This window comes from Aspergillus affinis, assembly GCF_023601865.1.
Source record: "Aspergillus affinis strain CMG 70 chromosome Unknown NODE_27_length_306053_cov_87_951578, whole genome shotgun sequence".
Taxonomy (NCBI): Eukaryota; Fungi; Ascomycota; class Eurotiomycetes; order Eurotiales; family Aspergillaceae; genus Aspergillus; species Aspergillus affinis.
In genome coordinates this window covers 187196-200224 of record NW_026515808.1, presented here as the reverse complement: position 1 = coordinate 200224, position 13029 = coordinate 187196, and the positions used below count along the sequence as shown (strand labels likewise).

Here is a 13029-nt window from a genome sequence, read left to right as displayed (position 1 = left end):
TCCAACTGACGGTGGGGGATGACGGGTTACTCGTGTGTCGGAAGATGAACCCAGGGCTCTTGACACTGTTTCTATCAACGGTCTCGTCGTCTCTACACGACGTGGTGCCCTGTTAGTCGACGAGGGAGGTTGAGCTACTTCCTCCGTTTGGTCATTCGTAGATGTCTCACCCGGCCCACCGTGGTATAGACAGCGACGATTCTTTTTCCCGCAATTCCGACAGATTGGGCGTCTTTCATCGCATTTGACTCGCCGAGCCCGACATGTCAGACTAGCCAGATGTCAGCCAGATCGAAGTAGATGCCTGTGAGACGTGGGTCACTGACCAACCGGTCGTAACTCGGAGTCTTCGTCTTGACTGTCCCGGACGCATAGCCAGTCAGAGCTCGATGCGAGAGGAGCGATATTCAAGTCACTTGGAGTGGATACCTCTAAGATCGTGCATGTTTCACGAAATTGGGCGAAAAGTTGCAGTCCAGAGGATGCCCATAAGCGAGATCTACGGTCTGACCAATGGGATATCTTAGCGAGATTTAAGCTACAAGATGACATCATGGACCTGATGCTTATTAACGCCATTTACTCCGAGATTCTTGTACATAATTCTCCTCCTTCTATATATCTCTCTGTAAGCTATACTGCGTAGAACTTCCTATAACAAGTACATTGTTTTTCCCGTCATGTCTTCCGAAGTTCGCCCATTCCAAGTCGACATTCCTGTGGAAGAAGTCGAACGACTCCAGCGCAAACTAAAAGACACTCGTCTTCCTAGCCGCGAGATTGTCCCCAATGCAGGCAATAAATATGGTCTGTACCACAACCCTCAGTTCCTGTCCAAATTATCACCAATGTTAACACAACCCAGGACCACGATTTGAATGGGCTCAAACCTTGCACAACGCCTGGATCAACAACTTCGACTGGTTCTCCGTCCAATCAGAAATGAATCAATATCCTCACTATATCACCACCATCGAAGATATCAACATCCACTTCCTACATGCCCGCTCCGCCTCTCCGCGCGCTATCCCCCTCCTCATGATCCACGGCTGGCCCGGCTCTTTCTGGGAATTCAGCCAGGTCTGGGGTCCCCTTTCAAATCCTGCCAATCCAGACGATCCATCCTTCCACGTCGTCGTCCCCAGTATGCCCGGGTTCTGCTGGTCGGGTTGGCCACCCCGCGCCGGGTGGACGCTGCGTGATAACGCGCGCGTGTTTGATCGCTTGATGGAGAGGCTAGGATATACTGAGTATATGGTGCAGTGTGGTGATTGGGGCCATTTTGTCGGGAGGGAATTGGGCACTAAGTATACGGATTCGTGTAAATTGATGCATTGTAATTTTGCCCCGAGTCTGTTGCCAGATGGGGTCGAGTATACGGAACGAGAGAGGAATGTTGCAGATCGGGGGAAGAATTGGTTGGATTGGCATATGGGGTATGCGGTGGAGATGCGGACGAGGGTATGTTTTTCCCTCCTTTTTTTCTCCTTTGTCTTGAATCGTATGTCGAGCTTATACGCATTTCTAACTGGCCATAGCCCCATACAATCGGCATCGCACTGCACGACAACCCAATCGGAATCCTCATGTGGGCTGGTGAGAAATACAACGAGGCTGCCGACCCGATGAAGCAGAAACATCCCTTCTGGACGAAAGCCATTCTCACGACCGCGTCGCTGTATTATTTCACCGGATGCATTATGCCGTCGATGCTCTGCTACTATGAGAATGTGCGCCATGAGCATTTCGCTGAGTTTGCTATTAAGCCGGAGAATCGCATTCGCATTCCCTTTGGGTATAGTTCGTTCTTTTGGGATACGGAGCCCTCGTCTAAGAGGGCGGTTGAGAGGACGGGGAATTTGGTGTTTTATAGAGGTATGTGCTCTTTTGGTCTTTTTGTTCAATTATTTTGAGGGTGATCTCGGGAAAAACGGACTGGCTGACTTTGGTATAGAGAGAGATGATGGAGGGCATTTTGCGGCTCTGGAGAGCCCAGACGAGTTGATGCAGGATGTGAGGGAGTTGGCACTGCAGGAGTGGAAGTACAAGTAGATTGGTGGGCTGTCCATGGGTCTGTGATTAGAGTCTTCTACATATTCATAACTATGCGGTATATTCAAAGGTACATTTTGTTATTTGACTGAAGGCAAAAATGTTACGTGAGATTGTCTGGATCTGCATAGAACTACTGGAGACCGATAAAGCTGTCGCTGTAATATCACTTGTTTTCTAACTTATAGACGCTACGAATTTTAAGCATTCCGTTCACACCATTCCCGGTCGAACACAGTCAAAGACCGTTGCGCTATATCAAATTAGCTCACTCAATCCAAGCTCAATACGTAGGAAGGAAAAGACTCACCAGACGGAACAATATCCATCGCCTTTACCGACACATTCAACGGCTGCTTAACCATATACACCGCTGCGCCGGCGATATCCTGCGAAACAAGTGGCCTAAAGAAGCAATTGGCATCAGCGAACCTCAGATTATACGGTAGACAAAATCAAGGACATACTCATAACCCTCAAAAAACTTGTCGTATTTCTCCTTATCATGACCCACGCGCAATGAGTGAAAGTTCGTGGCCACGCATCCCGGCCGTAATGCCAAGACACGAATATTCGTCCCGCAGAGCTCGTTGCGCAGCGCGTTCGTGAACGCCTCCTGTGCGGCCTTGTTGCAGTGGTAGACGGATTCTCCCGAGAACGGGGGCACCTCGAGACCCGTGACCGAGGTGACGTTGAGGATCGTGCCGGCCTTGCGAGGCATCATGGATGCGTTCAGGACGGCGTAGGTCGTGAACATGAGACCGTTGATGTTGGTGTTGTTCATGGCGAGGATGTCGCTGATCTTGAGGTCTGAGAAAGTTGAGGGCGCGCCGAGAGCCAAGCCAGCCTGCGTCATCTGTTAGGGTTGGTGGTGGGGAGGAAGATAGATGGAGAACTTACGTTGTTGATGAGAATGTCTATTTCGCCGAGCTCTTGGACTGCTGCTTTCACGGCCGCTTCTACGGCCTCGTAGCTTTGGATGTCGACGGCCTTGACGATCACTTTGGATGACGGGTGCTGTTTTTGCACGGCCGATGCGATGGTTTGGAGTTTATCCTGAAGAGTGGTTAGTACATGTAGACGGTGACAGGGAGCGAGTCGTACCTCAGATCTGGAGAACAGAATCAGATTGGCGCCTTCTTGCGCGAAGGAGTGGGCGATTGCTTCGCCGATTCCCATCGACGCTCCGGTCTGTGTACATGTACATTATTTAGCCGTGGGAGCTGTATGGAGACTGGAGGCATGCTTACAATGAGCACATTGGATCCTTGTAAAGACATCGTGAGGGTATTTTTCTCGAGACCAGTAGGTAGTTGGATGCGTTGTGAACTTGTGTCCACGGAGATGCGTCTTATACTCCAGAAGACTTAGCGACGTCATCGCTAATGCACGTGATGTCCCGCGGCGAGTTCGGCGTGGCAGTACAGAGACCCTCAGCTGTCCAGATACTGGTCAATCAAACAACTGCAAAATTACGGAGTAGCGTTGTACTCTTGAGGATTTCTTCGCTCACCGGCTTACAAATTATCTAGTTGCAACTAACATGTTGGTGCTACAGGAATCAGGCGGGTGCTCGGGAACCATAAAGGGATTAGCGGGCGGCGGTTCGAGCCGAACCTCGCTCTGCAAAACGATTGGCTGCATTGCAACTAATTCCCATCGATGGAATCTATACGGAGTATCTTGTTTGTATTATTTGTAGCTCATTCTGAATTAAAATGAGTTAAGAATACACGCTGACATTGATTTTAAGAGTCTGGAGATACGATCAGGTTCCAAATATGTGGCTCTATTCAGTTGACTTCGGTGAGTTCGTCCATGCATATAACAAACAGGTAACAAAACACGAAGAGTTCAATCAATAGATAGCATTCCTAGTCTAGTCTGATCTGATCTTATTCCTAGAACATAGTATCTGAGACTATATCCATCACAAATGAGAACAATAAACATCACGCCAGGATTTATTCTCGAAAAAATAAGCCTACTCCGGATTCCTTTCTTAATCCACCTTTAATTACCCACCTCATTCACACACGCGCTTATAGTTTTCTAACCATCAACCTTTCTCATTCTGAGCCCTCCCATTCAACAAGATACTATTACCACTCCCGATAAAATGTCTCCAACACTATACAGCTACGCCGAGTCCGGCAACAGTTACAAAGTCCGCCTTCTTTCCTCCCTCCTGCACATTCCCCTCTGGATTGTGGAGGTCGATTTCCTCGCCGACGAACAACACTCTCCGGGTTTCTTGGCTCTCAATCCGGAAGGCGAGGTGCCGGTGTTGGTGGACGAGAGGGACGATAAAGATACCAAGGTCGTGTTGACCGATTCCGCTGCCATTCTGGTCTATCTAGCAGGTACTTATCCCAGTCTGGAGGGACGTGACTCTTCTTCGTTCTGGTCTGCGGATCCCCTCGCTCAGGCCCAGGTCACGGAATGGTTGGCTTTTGCGGTGAGTTGGGTCCAGTTTGGGGTTTTTACCACCGGGGCGATTCTCTCGTTCGGGGGCGCGTATAATGGGCTGGGTCGTGGGGGGGAATGAGCAAGCGTTGAGTGAGGCCCAGGTGAGAGGGAAGAGGATTTTGGAGGTTTTGGAACGTAGGCTTAGGTTGGAGTGGAGAGGAGTGGTTGGCGTTGGGAAGAGCTACGATCGCGGATATTGCGGTCTTCGTGTATGTCGCGTTGGCGCCCATGGGGGATGTCTCGTTGGAACCGTTCCCTGGGGTGAGGGCGTGGATTGAGCGGATTAAGAACTTGCCTGGATTTGTGCCGATTAAGGGGCTGGAGGATCCGCTGTATAGAAGGAAATAGAAGGGGGGAGGGTAATTTTATAATGCACTCTGTTCAAATCTATCGAAGTATAATCATATCTCGTAAGTCATACTGTTCTTTCAAAATTCAACTCATTTCGGTCCTTCGATCACGATCCGTCCCTCTAGTCGGGGCGCGATTCCCGGTGTCCAAGTGGGCGTGACGCCTGGTCCTTCATCAACATCATCCACCGTGGATGGCTGCAATCCGGCCTTGCGCATCCATTTCCGCGTAGCCCATCGGGCGATGCGCAGTCGGTGCTCCTCCTCGATCGAGGACCGCGCCGGCAGCGTCACGTAGTTGGTCGTCGGCTGCGGTGAGGTTAGAATGTCCGGATCAGTGTCCGAATCAGAGTCCATATCCTCCTCGTCTTCGCCGCTTCTATCTGTCCCGCTGTCCTTGTCGAAATCGGCAAATCGTCCATAGTGGTACTGCTTGCTGCGCTTCAAGGACGGGCGCCTTGGCTTATAGGGAATTTTCTCCGACACCGGGGAAGTGCCGGACGAGGCCGGTTTGAGCCATCCGTTCGAATGCAGGTTTTTGTGCACGTCGGTCCAGTGCCGCGTCATGCTCTTACTGAAGCGTTGCCATTTGCCCATCACTCGCAAACTCAGGAAGTACTGCCGAAGCAGAGTGCTCACTAACACTCCGCTCTCCTCGTCCACGATCTCTTCCACCTCTCCACCAGCGGACTTCACCAGCAATGATGCAAATCCGTCCTTGCCGCGGGCCATATAGCCTCGCGTGGCCATGGTGTAAGTGCGATCAAACTGGATGGGCGCGCCGCAGACCTTGGCCCAGTTGATGCGGGATCCCGGCGGGCCGGACGGATCATAGCTGAACGAGATGTTCGAGACTTGGGTAAAGCGCCCTTCCAGGGCAGGAAGCAGGCTAACGCCGTTCTCCAAGGCGTCCATCAACGCGCGACCCGGCACGCGCAGTAGGACTACTGGGTCCTCGAACGGGAAACAATTCAAGATATCTTTCAACTTTAAGATACCCGGAGGATATATTTGATCTCCTCTGATCGTTCCGCCGGCCATGATGGCGCAATCAGCGCCGTAGAAGAATCGCATCAGGTCGCAGACAAAGTTGCCTAGATTGGACTCCCTTTGTCGAACCGTCGAGAAGCGCCCATCTAGCGGCCGTGTCGTGTATCCAACAGGTTTCTCAAGCTTGGATCTCAAACTCGCCGTGACTTTGTCAACTAGCGCCACCGTGGCGGGATCTTCGGGAATGGACTGATACATATCCCGTCGAACGATGTTGAAATCCCACCCAGAGCCGCTTTCTTTGCGCCAGGCCTCGATATAACTCAGTTGTTTGAAGTCGGTCCCCGACCGCAAAACATGGATCCCGTTGATCACCGCATGACCGTAGAAATGATCGTGGCCTCCAAGAACAATATCAATCAGTCCCGCTGGGACGTTCTTCGCCAGTTTATAATCGTTTGGTTCTCGCTGATGGGTGACGGCGACGATTATCTCGGCACCCTGCTCTCGCAGACGCGGAACCAGCTCGATAGCCGTTTGAGAGGCAGATTTATAAATCAGATCGGGCGGGAGGGAGTTGATCGTTCCTAGCCTGCAATTACCAGTCAGCTCCTAGTACAACAATCAGATCATGAGCCTACTGACCACTCTCGTTCTCCCAGGCCGATTACTCCCACTTTAACCCCGGTAGACGAGGTCAACATGACCGTTCTCTCACAGTTCGCGATAGGGACATCCTCGCCCAGCGCCGGGTCGAGAACATTCGCCAGCAGCCACGGAAAGCGGCACTGGCTGCGCAGATGGCGCAGTTGTGCAACACCAAAGTCGAGATCGTGATTCTGCAGACGTCAGCCAGTCTGATCCCGATGACAGCATCTCATATATGTCCACACACCCCAAGGCACGCCACGTCTGTCCCAGCTTTATTCAGGAACGGCACCATATGCCTCCCCTTGGTTACGGTACTTTCGAGACTCGGATTGAAGGCATCGCCGGAGAAGAAGGTAAGGGGGTCCGGTTGTTCCGCGAATCGGGCATCGGATCGATAATAGTTAATCACGGACTGGAATCTAGATACGCCGCCGACGGGCTCTGCTGATCCTGCTCTGCACTGACATCAGTATGCATGTCAAGTAAGACACCTGGCCCCTAACATTCAGACCGGCCAGCTGGTACCCCGCGGAACGATGGACTTACTCCACGTGATAAACATCATTGTAGTGGATCAGGCGGAGATCTGGCGTTCCTGTCCGCTCGCAGGCATGGGTGATTGATAGGCCGTCCTTTTCGACGGCAGACATGACGGGTTCCAAAGTTGATCAAGGAAGGGATGTGAAGGAGGAAAGGGAGGCGGCGGACAATCCGGGGGTTCAGCTTACCGTCACTGCTGCCTCAGGCACAAACATCCCGCCATGCAGGCACCCGTGCAGATCGGCCAATCACGGGCCAGGAGATGACCGGCAACATACACGCCTGATTTTTGGGGGAGTCAGGCATGCATTGATGCCTAAGTCTTTGGGTTTTGAGTCTGCCCAATAGTTACTTACTACTGCGTACTGGGTCAGAGAAACAGTGATTCCCTAGGGAGCATACTCGAATTAAAGACATGAAGCACACTCGAACCAATGTTCAATCCAGTTGATACATTCAGCTAGTTCTAATCATAGAGTGGATATAGCAAGTCATGGCAACATAGCAAGCAGTGGGTATTTTGTTATACATGAGAGTCTCATCCAGGCACCCAGCCTTGATCCTGCCGTCAACCATATAAATTCCTTTTTCAAAACCTCAACGCCTTTTGCCTCAGAAGGGCAAAATTTAAAGAAATGGTATAGAGCAAATGTTCTCATATTCGTCGTTCCGTCACTGTCCATCGTCGTTTTACGCCCGTCTCGGCGTCTTTGTTCAGAGGGGCACCTCCCCAAAGTCCTCTCTGTGACAGAGTTCTCTGGGGCAGTTGTTTAGGTATGTCCGAGTCTGTTGATTTCTTCACGTCGCTTTCCTTCTCCGCAGTCTGTCCGGACCACGCATTGTCGAAGTTGGGGATCAGATCGTCTGCACCGCCCGTTGCCGACATTGACCCCCAAAGGCCGCCGGATATGCGTGGGGCTGTCGCAGGCCGCGCCATCATCCAGACGCGTGATCCGCCCCCGGAAGTTGGAGTGGGTCCGATACCGAACGGACTCTGCGATACAGAGGCTCGAGATGGGACGCGGTTGCGGTAGGATGGCACGGTGGGGGATGTTAGGCTGGTGGGAGAGGAGACGCTGGACATCGCTGGGTTGCCACCAGGCCGTAGATGTTCCGTCGAAGCAACCAGCTGCAGGTTGTAGTCGTGTAACACCGATTTTTCTCCATTTGCATAGTGTGAGACTACAGGCCCACCGATATCGGACGACTTTGTCGAGGTCTTATCACTATCCTTGAGCACCGCCATCGTGAGGGAAGCGGTCCCGACGTTGACGAGAGTTGTTTCTCCCTTGATGGCTGAAATTAGCGCGTTGCAACCAGCGCCGTGAGTCACGATCACGAGAACCGTCTCGACCGAATCCTCTCCGTCTCCCGGATTTGTGTCGCCGGTGTTGTCCAAGAATTGAGAATGACGTCGCGGTCGATTGTAAGGGATCGAGGGGTCGTGATTCGAATACCAGGAAACCATGCGCTCGAGTCCAACACCGAAACGGGAGTTCATTGTGCTCCATTCCTCCTCATATTCGCCCCCGTTGCCCCAGCCTTGAGGTTCCCGCATGCTGTCCCATTGATAATCGATTCTCACACAGGCGTCCCGCGCGTGCGAAACGTATCCGGTGGGGATGGGCTCCGATGGAGAGATGGCATAGCTGGGGGTAGGTGGCGTGTAGAGGCCGTCCGGGATGGAGGAGAGACTGGTGTTGATTTTGCTGAGCATCCTCCGCGTACCCGGTGTGTCGGCAGATTGTAGCGTGTCATGACTACCCGCGCTGTTCCTTCGCCCATCGGGATTCGCCTGCGTTTTGCTGTTCTCTTCCGAAGGAGGACCGTCGCCTTTGCCCCAGCCTCCGGGAAAGTGTCCGACCGCCGGCTTGGTGTAGTTCATGTCTGCGTCGGGGACAATGCTGTCGCGTCTGAGGAGTTCCGCCTTGGCGACCGTGATCATTCTCTCCGATTTCGGTGGCGGAGAAATCTCCTCAAAATAGCTAGATGTCAGCCATTCTCCCAGGAAGGCATCCACACGCAACAGGCAGCGGTGATCATTCGAAATGGAACTGGGGAAGGCCGAGGCGGCATTGAACCCGTGAACCGAGGCTCTTCCCTTGCCCGTTGTATGGGTCTTTGGGTTTGGAATGGCAGAAATTGGAGGTAATGTGGCGTCTGTCTCGAGGAAGTGTTGGCTGATGCCCGCGCTCACGGCGATCGCGGTCTGCAAGCATCGGAGGTATGGAGATGAATGAACGATGATTCGTCGCTTGCGTTTGGAGGATTGCGCGCGGAAAGACGGCAAATCTCCATCGCCCGTTCCTTCAGCAGGTTCTTCATTGTCCTGCGACTGTAAAAGATTGATTATTTGCGCTCCTAGGGTCCGAGACTGGAGCCAGCCGCCGTAGGAGAGAGGCGGATCGTAAGGAGTGGGGGATGTCAAATGCCAATTTTTGTCGGCCGCATCCAAACGGGCGCCGTGCCTATGAAGTGAGTCAGCATTCAGTTCTGCCGTATCTGAGGGAGTTCGAACTCACCTGGCGATAATAATCCTCGTAGGGGGGTTCCCCATGGTGGACTCTAGTGGGTGGAAATGGCACTCCGACCGCAGTAGAAAGAGCAGCGGGTAGGGAGCAACGAACAAACAATTACATGAACAGCGGGTAAAGGAAAAAGAAAATTGACAGAGATTGGGGTCGCAACAAAAGTATTAAGAGGGGAAGACGAAAACCCAGACCAGCCTCCTAGGGGGGAGTATGAGGGGAAGCTGAGCTCAGGTGAGTCTGGCAAAGTCCGGCGGGGTAGGAGAATTAGGAGAACATGATCAGACGGTCTCTAAAGAGGTGAGGTGAGGTGATGTGTCATTGACTGCCATCGATAGTGGCGGCAAGCCACGTCGGCATGAGAGACGAAGCGAGGACAGTGAGCAGGACGAGAAGCGAAGGGCTACGCAGGCAGCAATTTGAGTCACGTTTTGTTGCTTTTCCTTTTTTTGCGGGGGACTCTGTTGTTCGGCCGACATGTGATGGGCTTATGTCAGCCATGAGGTCATCGCCCGACCTCCCCGGATGTCCCAAGGAGGTTTAGCGTGGTGTGCGCTCCTTGCACAGAGTAGACTCGACACTCTTCTTCCTCTCTCTCTCTGTTAAGTTCCCTCGATCCTCATATCAAGTCCTGATATGATTCCATCTCCAACTAACTCTATTATTGGCTCTGCCAAAATTCATCGATTTGCCATCCAGGATACACAAACAGCAAACGGTTCCAGGTCAGGTCACACAACGTACGTCCGGCTGACCACCTCCCACTCCGTCAATTGGTGGTGAATGAAGTGCCAATAGGATAGCTCGGACTCTCCTGGCACGACAGGTCGATGCAGTCTTAGCCTCGTGGCATGGCTACGATAGGACTCCTCTAGCATACACCGTATGCCTCAGTCCCGAGCCTACAAATAGCCCCAGGTTGTTCGAAACAGTCTACTTCCGCTTGCATAAATGAAAGAGAGGGAGTGTGTGTGATAGAAAAGTCTAGTTGGTATAAGAAATGGCGATGTCGAAAACTTGCAATTAATTCAGACGGGAGACGAATCCTGCGACATGATTATGATAGGAGCATGGATGTTTATAGTATGACCTGGACGACTCTAGGCAAACCCTCACCCTAGGATATATATATCCGGTTCTAGTGCCTGACATACCAGGCACCGCTGTCTCCAGGCAATATGTCGTTCGACTACACAGTACGCCTTGTGAGTTCCCTGTTTACAATTGTGCCCTGCACCAGGAATCGGCATGATAACCGAGTTGACCAACCCTGCAGTCTTATCAATCACCGCGGATTTGGGCCGCGCTGACGGAATCGGCGCAGATCCATGGATCGCGCCCCTACAGGCCACACAAGGGGGGCGAGTGGGTCCTCGCCATCCTCGATTCTTAAAGAAGCTTAAACCCCAGCAGCTTCTCCCCTAGAAAAATTGACATTTTCGCTGGTGTAGAAGTTTGCAACAACGAAAGAGAATACACTAGGATTTCCCGAGCGATCTCGGAGATGGAGTCTTTTCGTGGCGACGATCCCCGAGATTCGTCTGTTTGGTCCGATATCTCCGAAAGCGACGCGCGCGGTGAATTGCACGAGAAACCGACCGAGAGAAACGATGACCCTGAAGCGCTGACCCGTGTCGAAACCTCCCATTCGGCCATAGAGCCCCCAAAGTCGCTATGGCAGGAGGTCCCGTTTATCATCGTGGTCTGCATGGCCCAGTTCATGACCCAGGCCGGGCTGGCCATCTCCATCGCCCCGGTTTACATCATCGGCGACAGCTTCAACACGTCGAGTCCCGGTGAACTCAGCTGGTTCGCGGCCGCCTACAGTCTGACGGTCGGCACGTTTATTCTGGTCGCTGGCCGGCTCGGCGATGTCTTCGGTCATCGCTTGATGTTCGTCATCGGCTTCGCGTGGTTCGGACTGTGGTCCCTGCTCGGCGGCTTCAGCGTCTGGTCCAACCAGCTCTTTTTCGACTGCTGCAGAGCCTTCCAGGGCATAGGGCCGGCCCTGCTGCTGCCAAATGCCATTGCTATATTTGGTCGCACCTACCCACCCGGTCTCCGCAAGGAGATGGTCTTCTGCTTGTTCGGCGCCACGGCACCCAGCGGCTTCCTCGTCGGCGGCATCTTCTGTTCCATCTTTGCCCAGCTCGTCTGGTGGCCCTGGGGTTACTGGGTCATGGGTATCATGTGCTTCGTATTTGCGGCGCTCGGCCTCCTCGTCATCCCCAAGACACCTCGGCCTCGTTTCAGAAACTCCATGCCCCTCTGGGTCCGACTCGACCTCCTCGGCGCCGCTGCAGGAATCTCGGCCCTCATCCTGATCAATTTCGCATGGAACCAAGCTGCCTTGGTAGGCTGGAAGACGCCATACACCTACGCGCTCCTGATTGTCGGGTTCATCCTCATGGGTCTTTTCGCCTGGATCGAGAGCTCCGCCGTGTGTCCCTTACTCCCCAAATCCGTGCTCACCGGCAATCTCGCCTGGGTGCTCGGATGCATCGCAGCGGGCTGGTCCAGCTTCGGCATCCTCATTTACTACTTCTACCAGTTCATGCTCGTCATCAAGGGCGACACGCCGCTGCTCACGACTGTCAAGTTCATCGCCGCCTCTCCCTCCGGCGCCCTCGCCGCCCTGACCACCGGGTTCCTGCTCTCTCGTCTCCCGGCCAGCGTCATCATGTTCTGTTCCATGTGCGCTTTCACTGCTGGCCTGGCTATATTCGCTACTGTTCCCGTCGACCAGACTTACTGGGCTCAGGCATTCGTCGTTAGTTTGATTACCTGCTGGGGAATGTATGTCGCCCCTCTCCCCCTTGCCCCTTGCTTAGCCTCTCATCCACTCTCCCCACTCATCTTGATCCCCAAAATAACACGTTAAACTAATTAAAAACAGGGACATGTCCTTCCCCTCCGGCACCCTCATCCTCAGTAACTCCATGCCGCGCCAACACCAAGGCCTCGCCGCCTCCCTGGTCACCACGACGGTCAACTATTCTATCTCCATGGGCCTTGGGTTCGCAGGGACCGTTGAGTCGCATGTCAATCACGGAGGCAAAGACGTGCTGCGTGGGTACAGGGGTGCGCTCTATATGGGTATCGGGCTTGCCGGTCTTGGAGTGCTCGTGTCGGTCTTGTTTATGGGGGTTAGTTGGAGGAGGTATCGTATGGGGAAGAAGGAGGGGGGAGGATAATTTGTGGTGGTGGTGGAGAGGATATGGAAAAGGAAAGGGAAAATTAAAAAGAGGAGCGATAGAAAATAGACTGCTCTGTTTTATTGTATACTAGATAGATAGCGGGGTAACTATATGGAAGATCAATAAGTAGGACATAGACAGACGGAAGTCAAGTGAGACTGTAATTCAAATCTTACGAAACAGGCTATGAGTTGGAAGAACTAACCTATCATTCGTATATTTGCACCTTAAAATATACTTCATATCCCATAC

General features: G+C 52.7%; 6 protein-coding genes across 6 annotated transcripts; 3 read left to right on the top strand and 3 right to left on the bottom strand.

Annotated features, from left to right (window-relative positions):
* Positions 1-680: 680 nt before the first annotated feature.
* Positions 681-2052, top strand: KD926_005543 (epoxide hydrolase family protein; the record flags this gene model as incomplete). The annotated part of the gene is made up of 4 exons (XM_053098749.1): positions 681-807; positions 866-1461; positions 1539-1875; positions 1955-2052. The coding sequence occupies 4 exons, from the start codon at positions 681-683 to the stop codon at positions 2050-2052; spliced, it is 1158 nt and encodes a 385-aa protein (XP_052957445.1).
* Positions 2053-2252: 200 nt separating this feature from the next.
* Positions 2253-3332, bottom strand: KD926_005542 (NADP-dependent L-serine/L-allo-threonine dehydrogenase ydfG; the record flags this gene model as incomplete). Its single annotated transcript, XM_053098748.1, has 6 exons — positions 2253-2305; positions 2363-2457; positions 2520-2899; positions 2953-3108; positions 3157-3243; positions 3303-3332. 6 exons carry the CDS (start codon positions 3330-3332, stop codon positions 2253-2255), a joined length of 801 nt encoding a protein of 266 aa, XP_052957444.1.
* Positions 3333-4171: 839 nt separating this feature from the next.
* KD926_005541 (uncharacterized protein) lies at positions 4172-4600 on the top strand (the record flags this gene model as incomplete). Its single annotated transcript, XM_053098747.1, has 1 exon — positions 4172-4600. One exon carries the CDS (start codon positions 4172-4174, stop codon positions 4598-4600), a length of 429 nt encoding a protein of 142 aa, XP_052957443.1.
* Positions 4601-4961: 361 nt separating this feature from the next.
* On the bottom strand, positions 4962-7162 carry KD926_005540 (putative 5'-nucleotidase; the record flags this gene model as incomplete). Its single annotated transcript, XM_053098746.1, has 4 exons — positions 4962-6453; positions 6507-6700; positions 6757-6967; positions 7059-7162. The coding sequence occupies 4 exons, from the start codon at positions 7160-7162 to the stop codon at positions 4962-4964; spliced, it is 2001 nt and encodes a 666-aa protein (XP_052957442.1).
* A 545-nt stretch (positions 7163-7707) lies between these two features.
* Positions 7708-9609, bottom strand: KD926_005539 (uncharacterized protein; the record flags this gene model as incomplete). The annotated part of the gene is made up of 2 exons (XM_053098745.1): positions 7708-9520; positions 9575-9609. 2 exons carry the CDS (start codon positions 9607-9609, stop codon positions 7708-7710), a joined length of 1848 nt encoding a protein of 615 aa, XP_052957441.1.
* Positions 9610-11084: 1475 nt separating this feature from the next.
* KD926_005538 (MFS transporter) lies at positions 11085-12774 on the top strand (the record flags this gene model as incomplete). The annotated part of the gene is made up of 2 exons (XM_053098744.1): positions 11085-12376; positions 12477-12774. The coding sequence occupies 2 exons, from the start codon at positions 11085-11087 to the stop codon at positions 12772-12774; spliced, it is 1590 nt and encodes a 529-aa protein (XP_052957440.1).
* Positions 12775-13029: the final 255 nt, after the last annotated feature.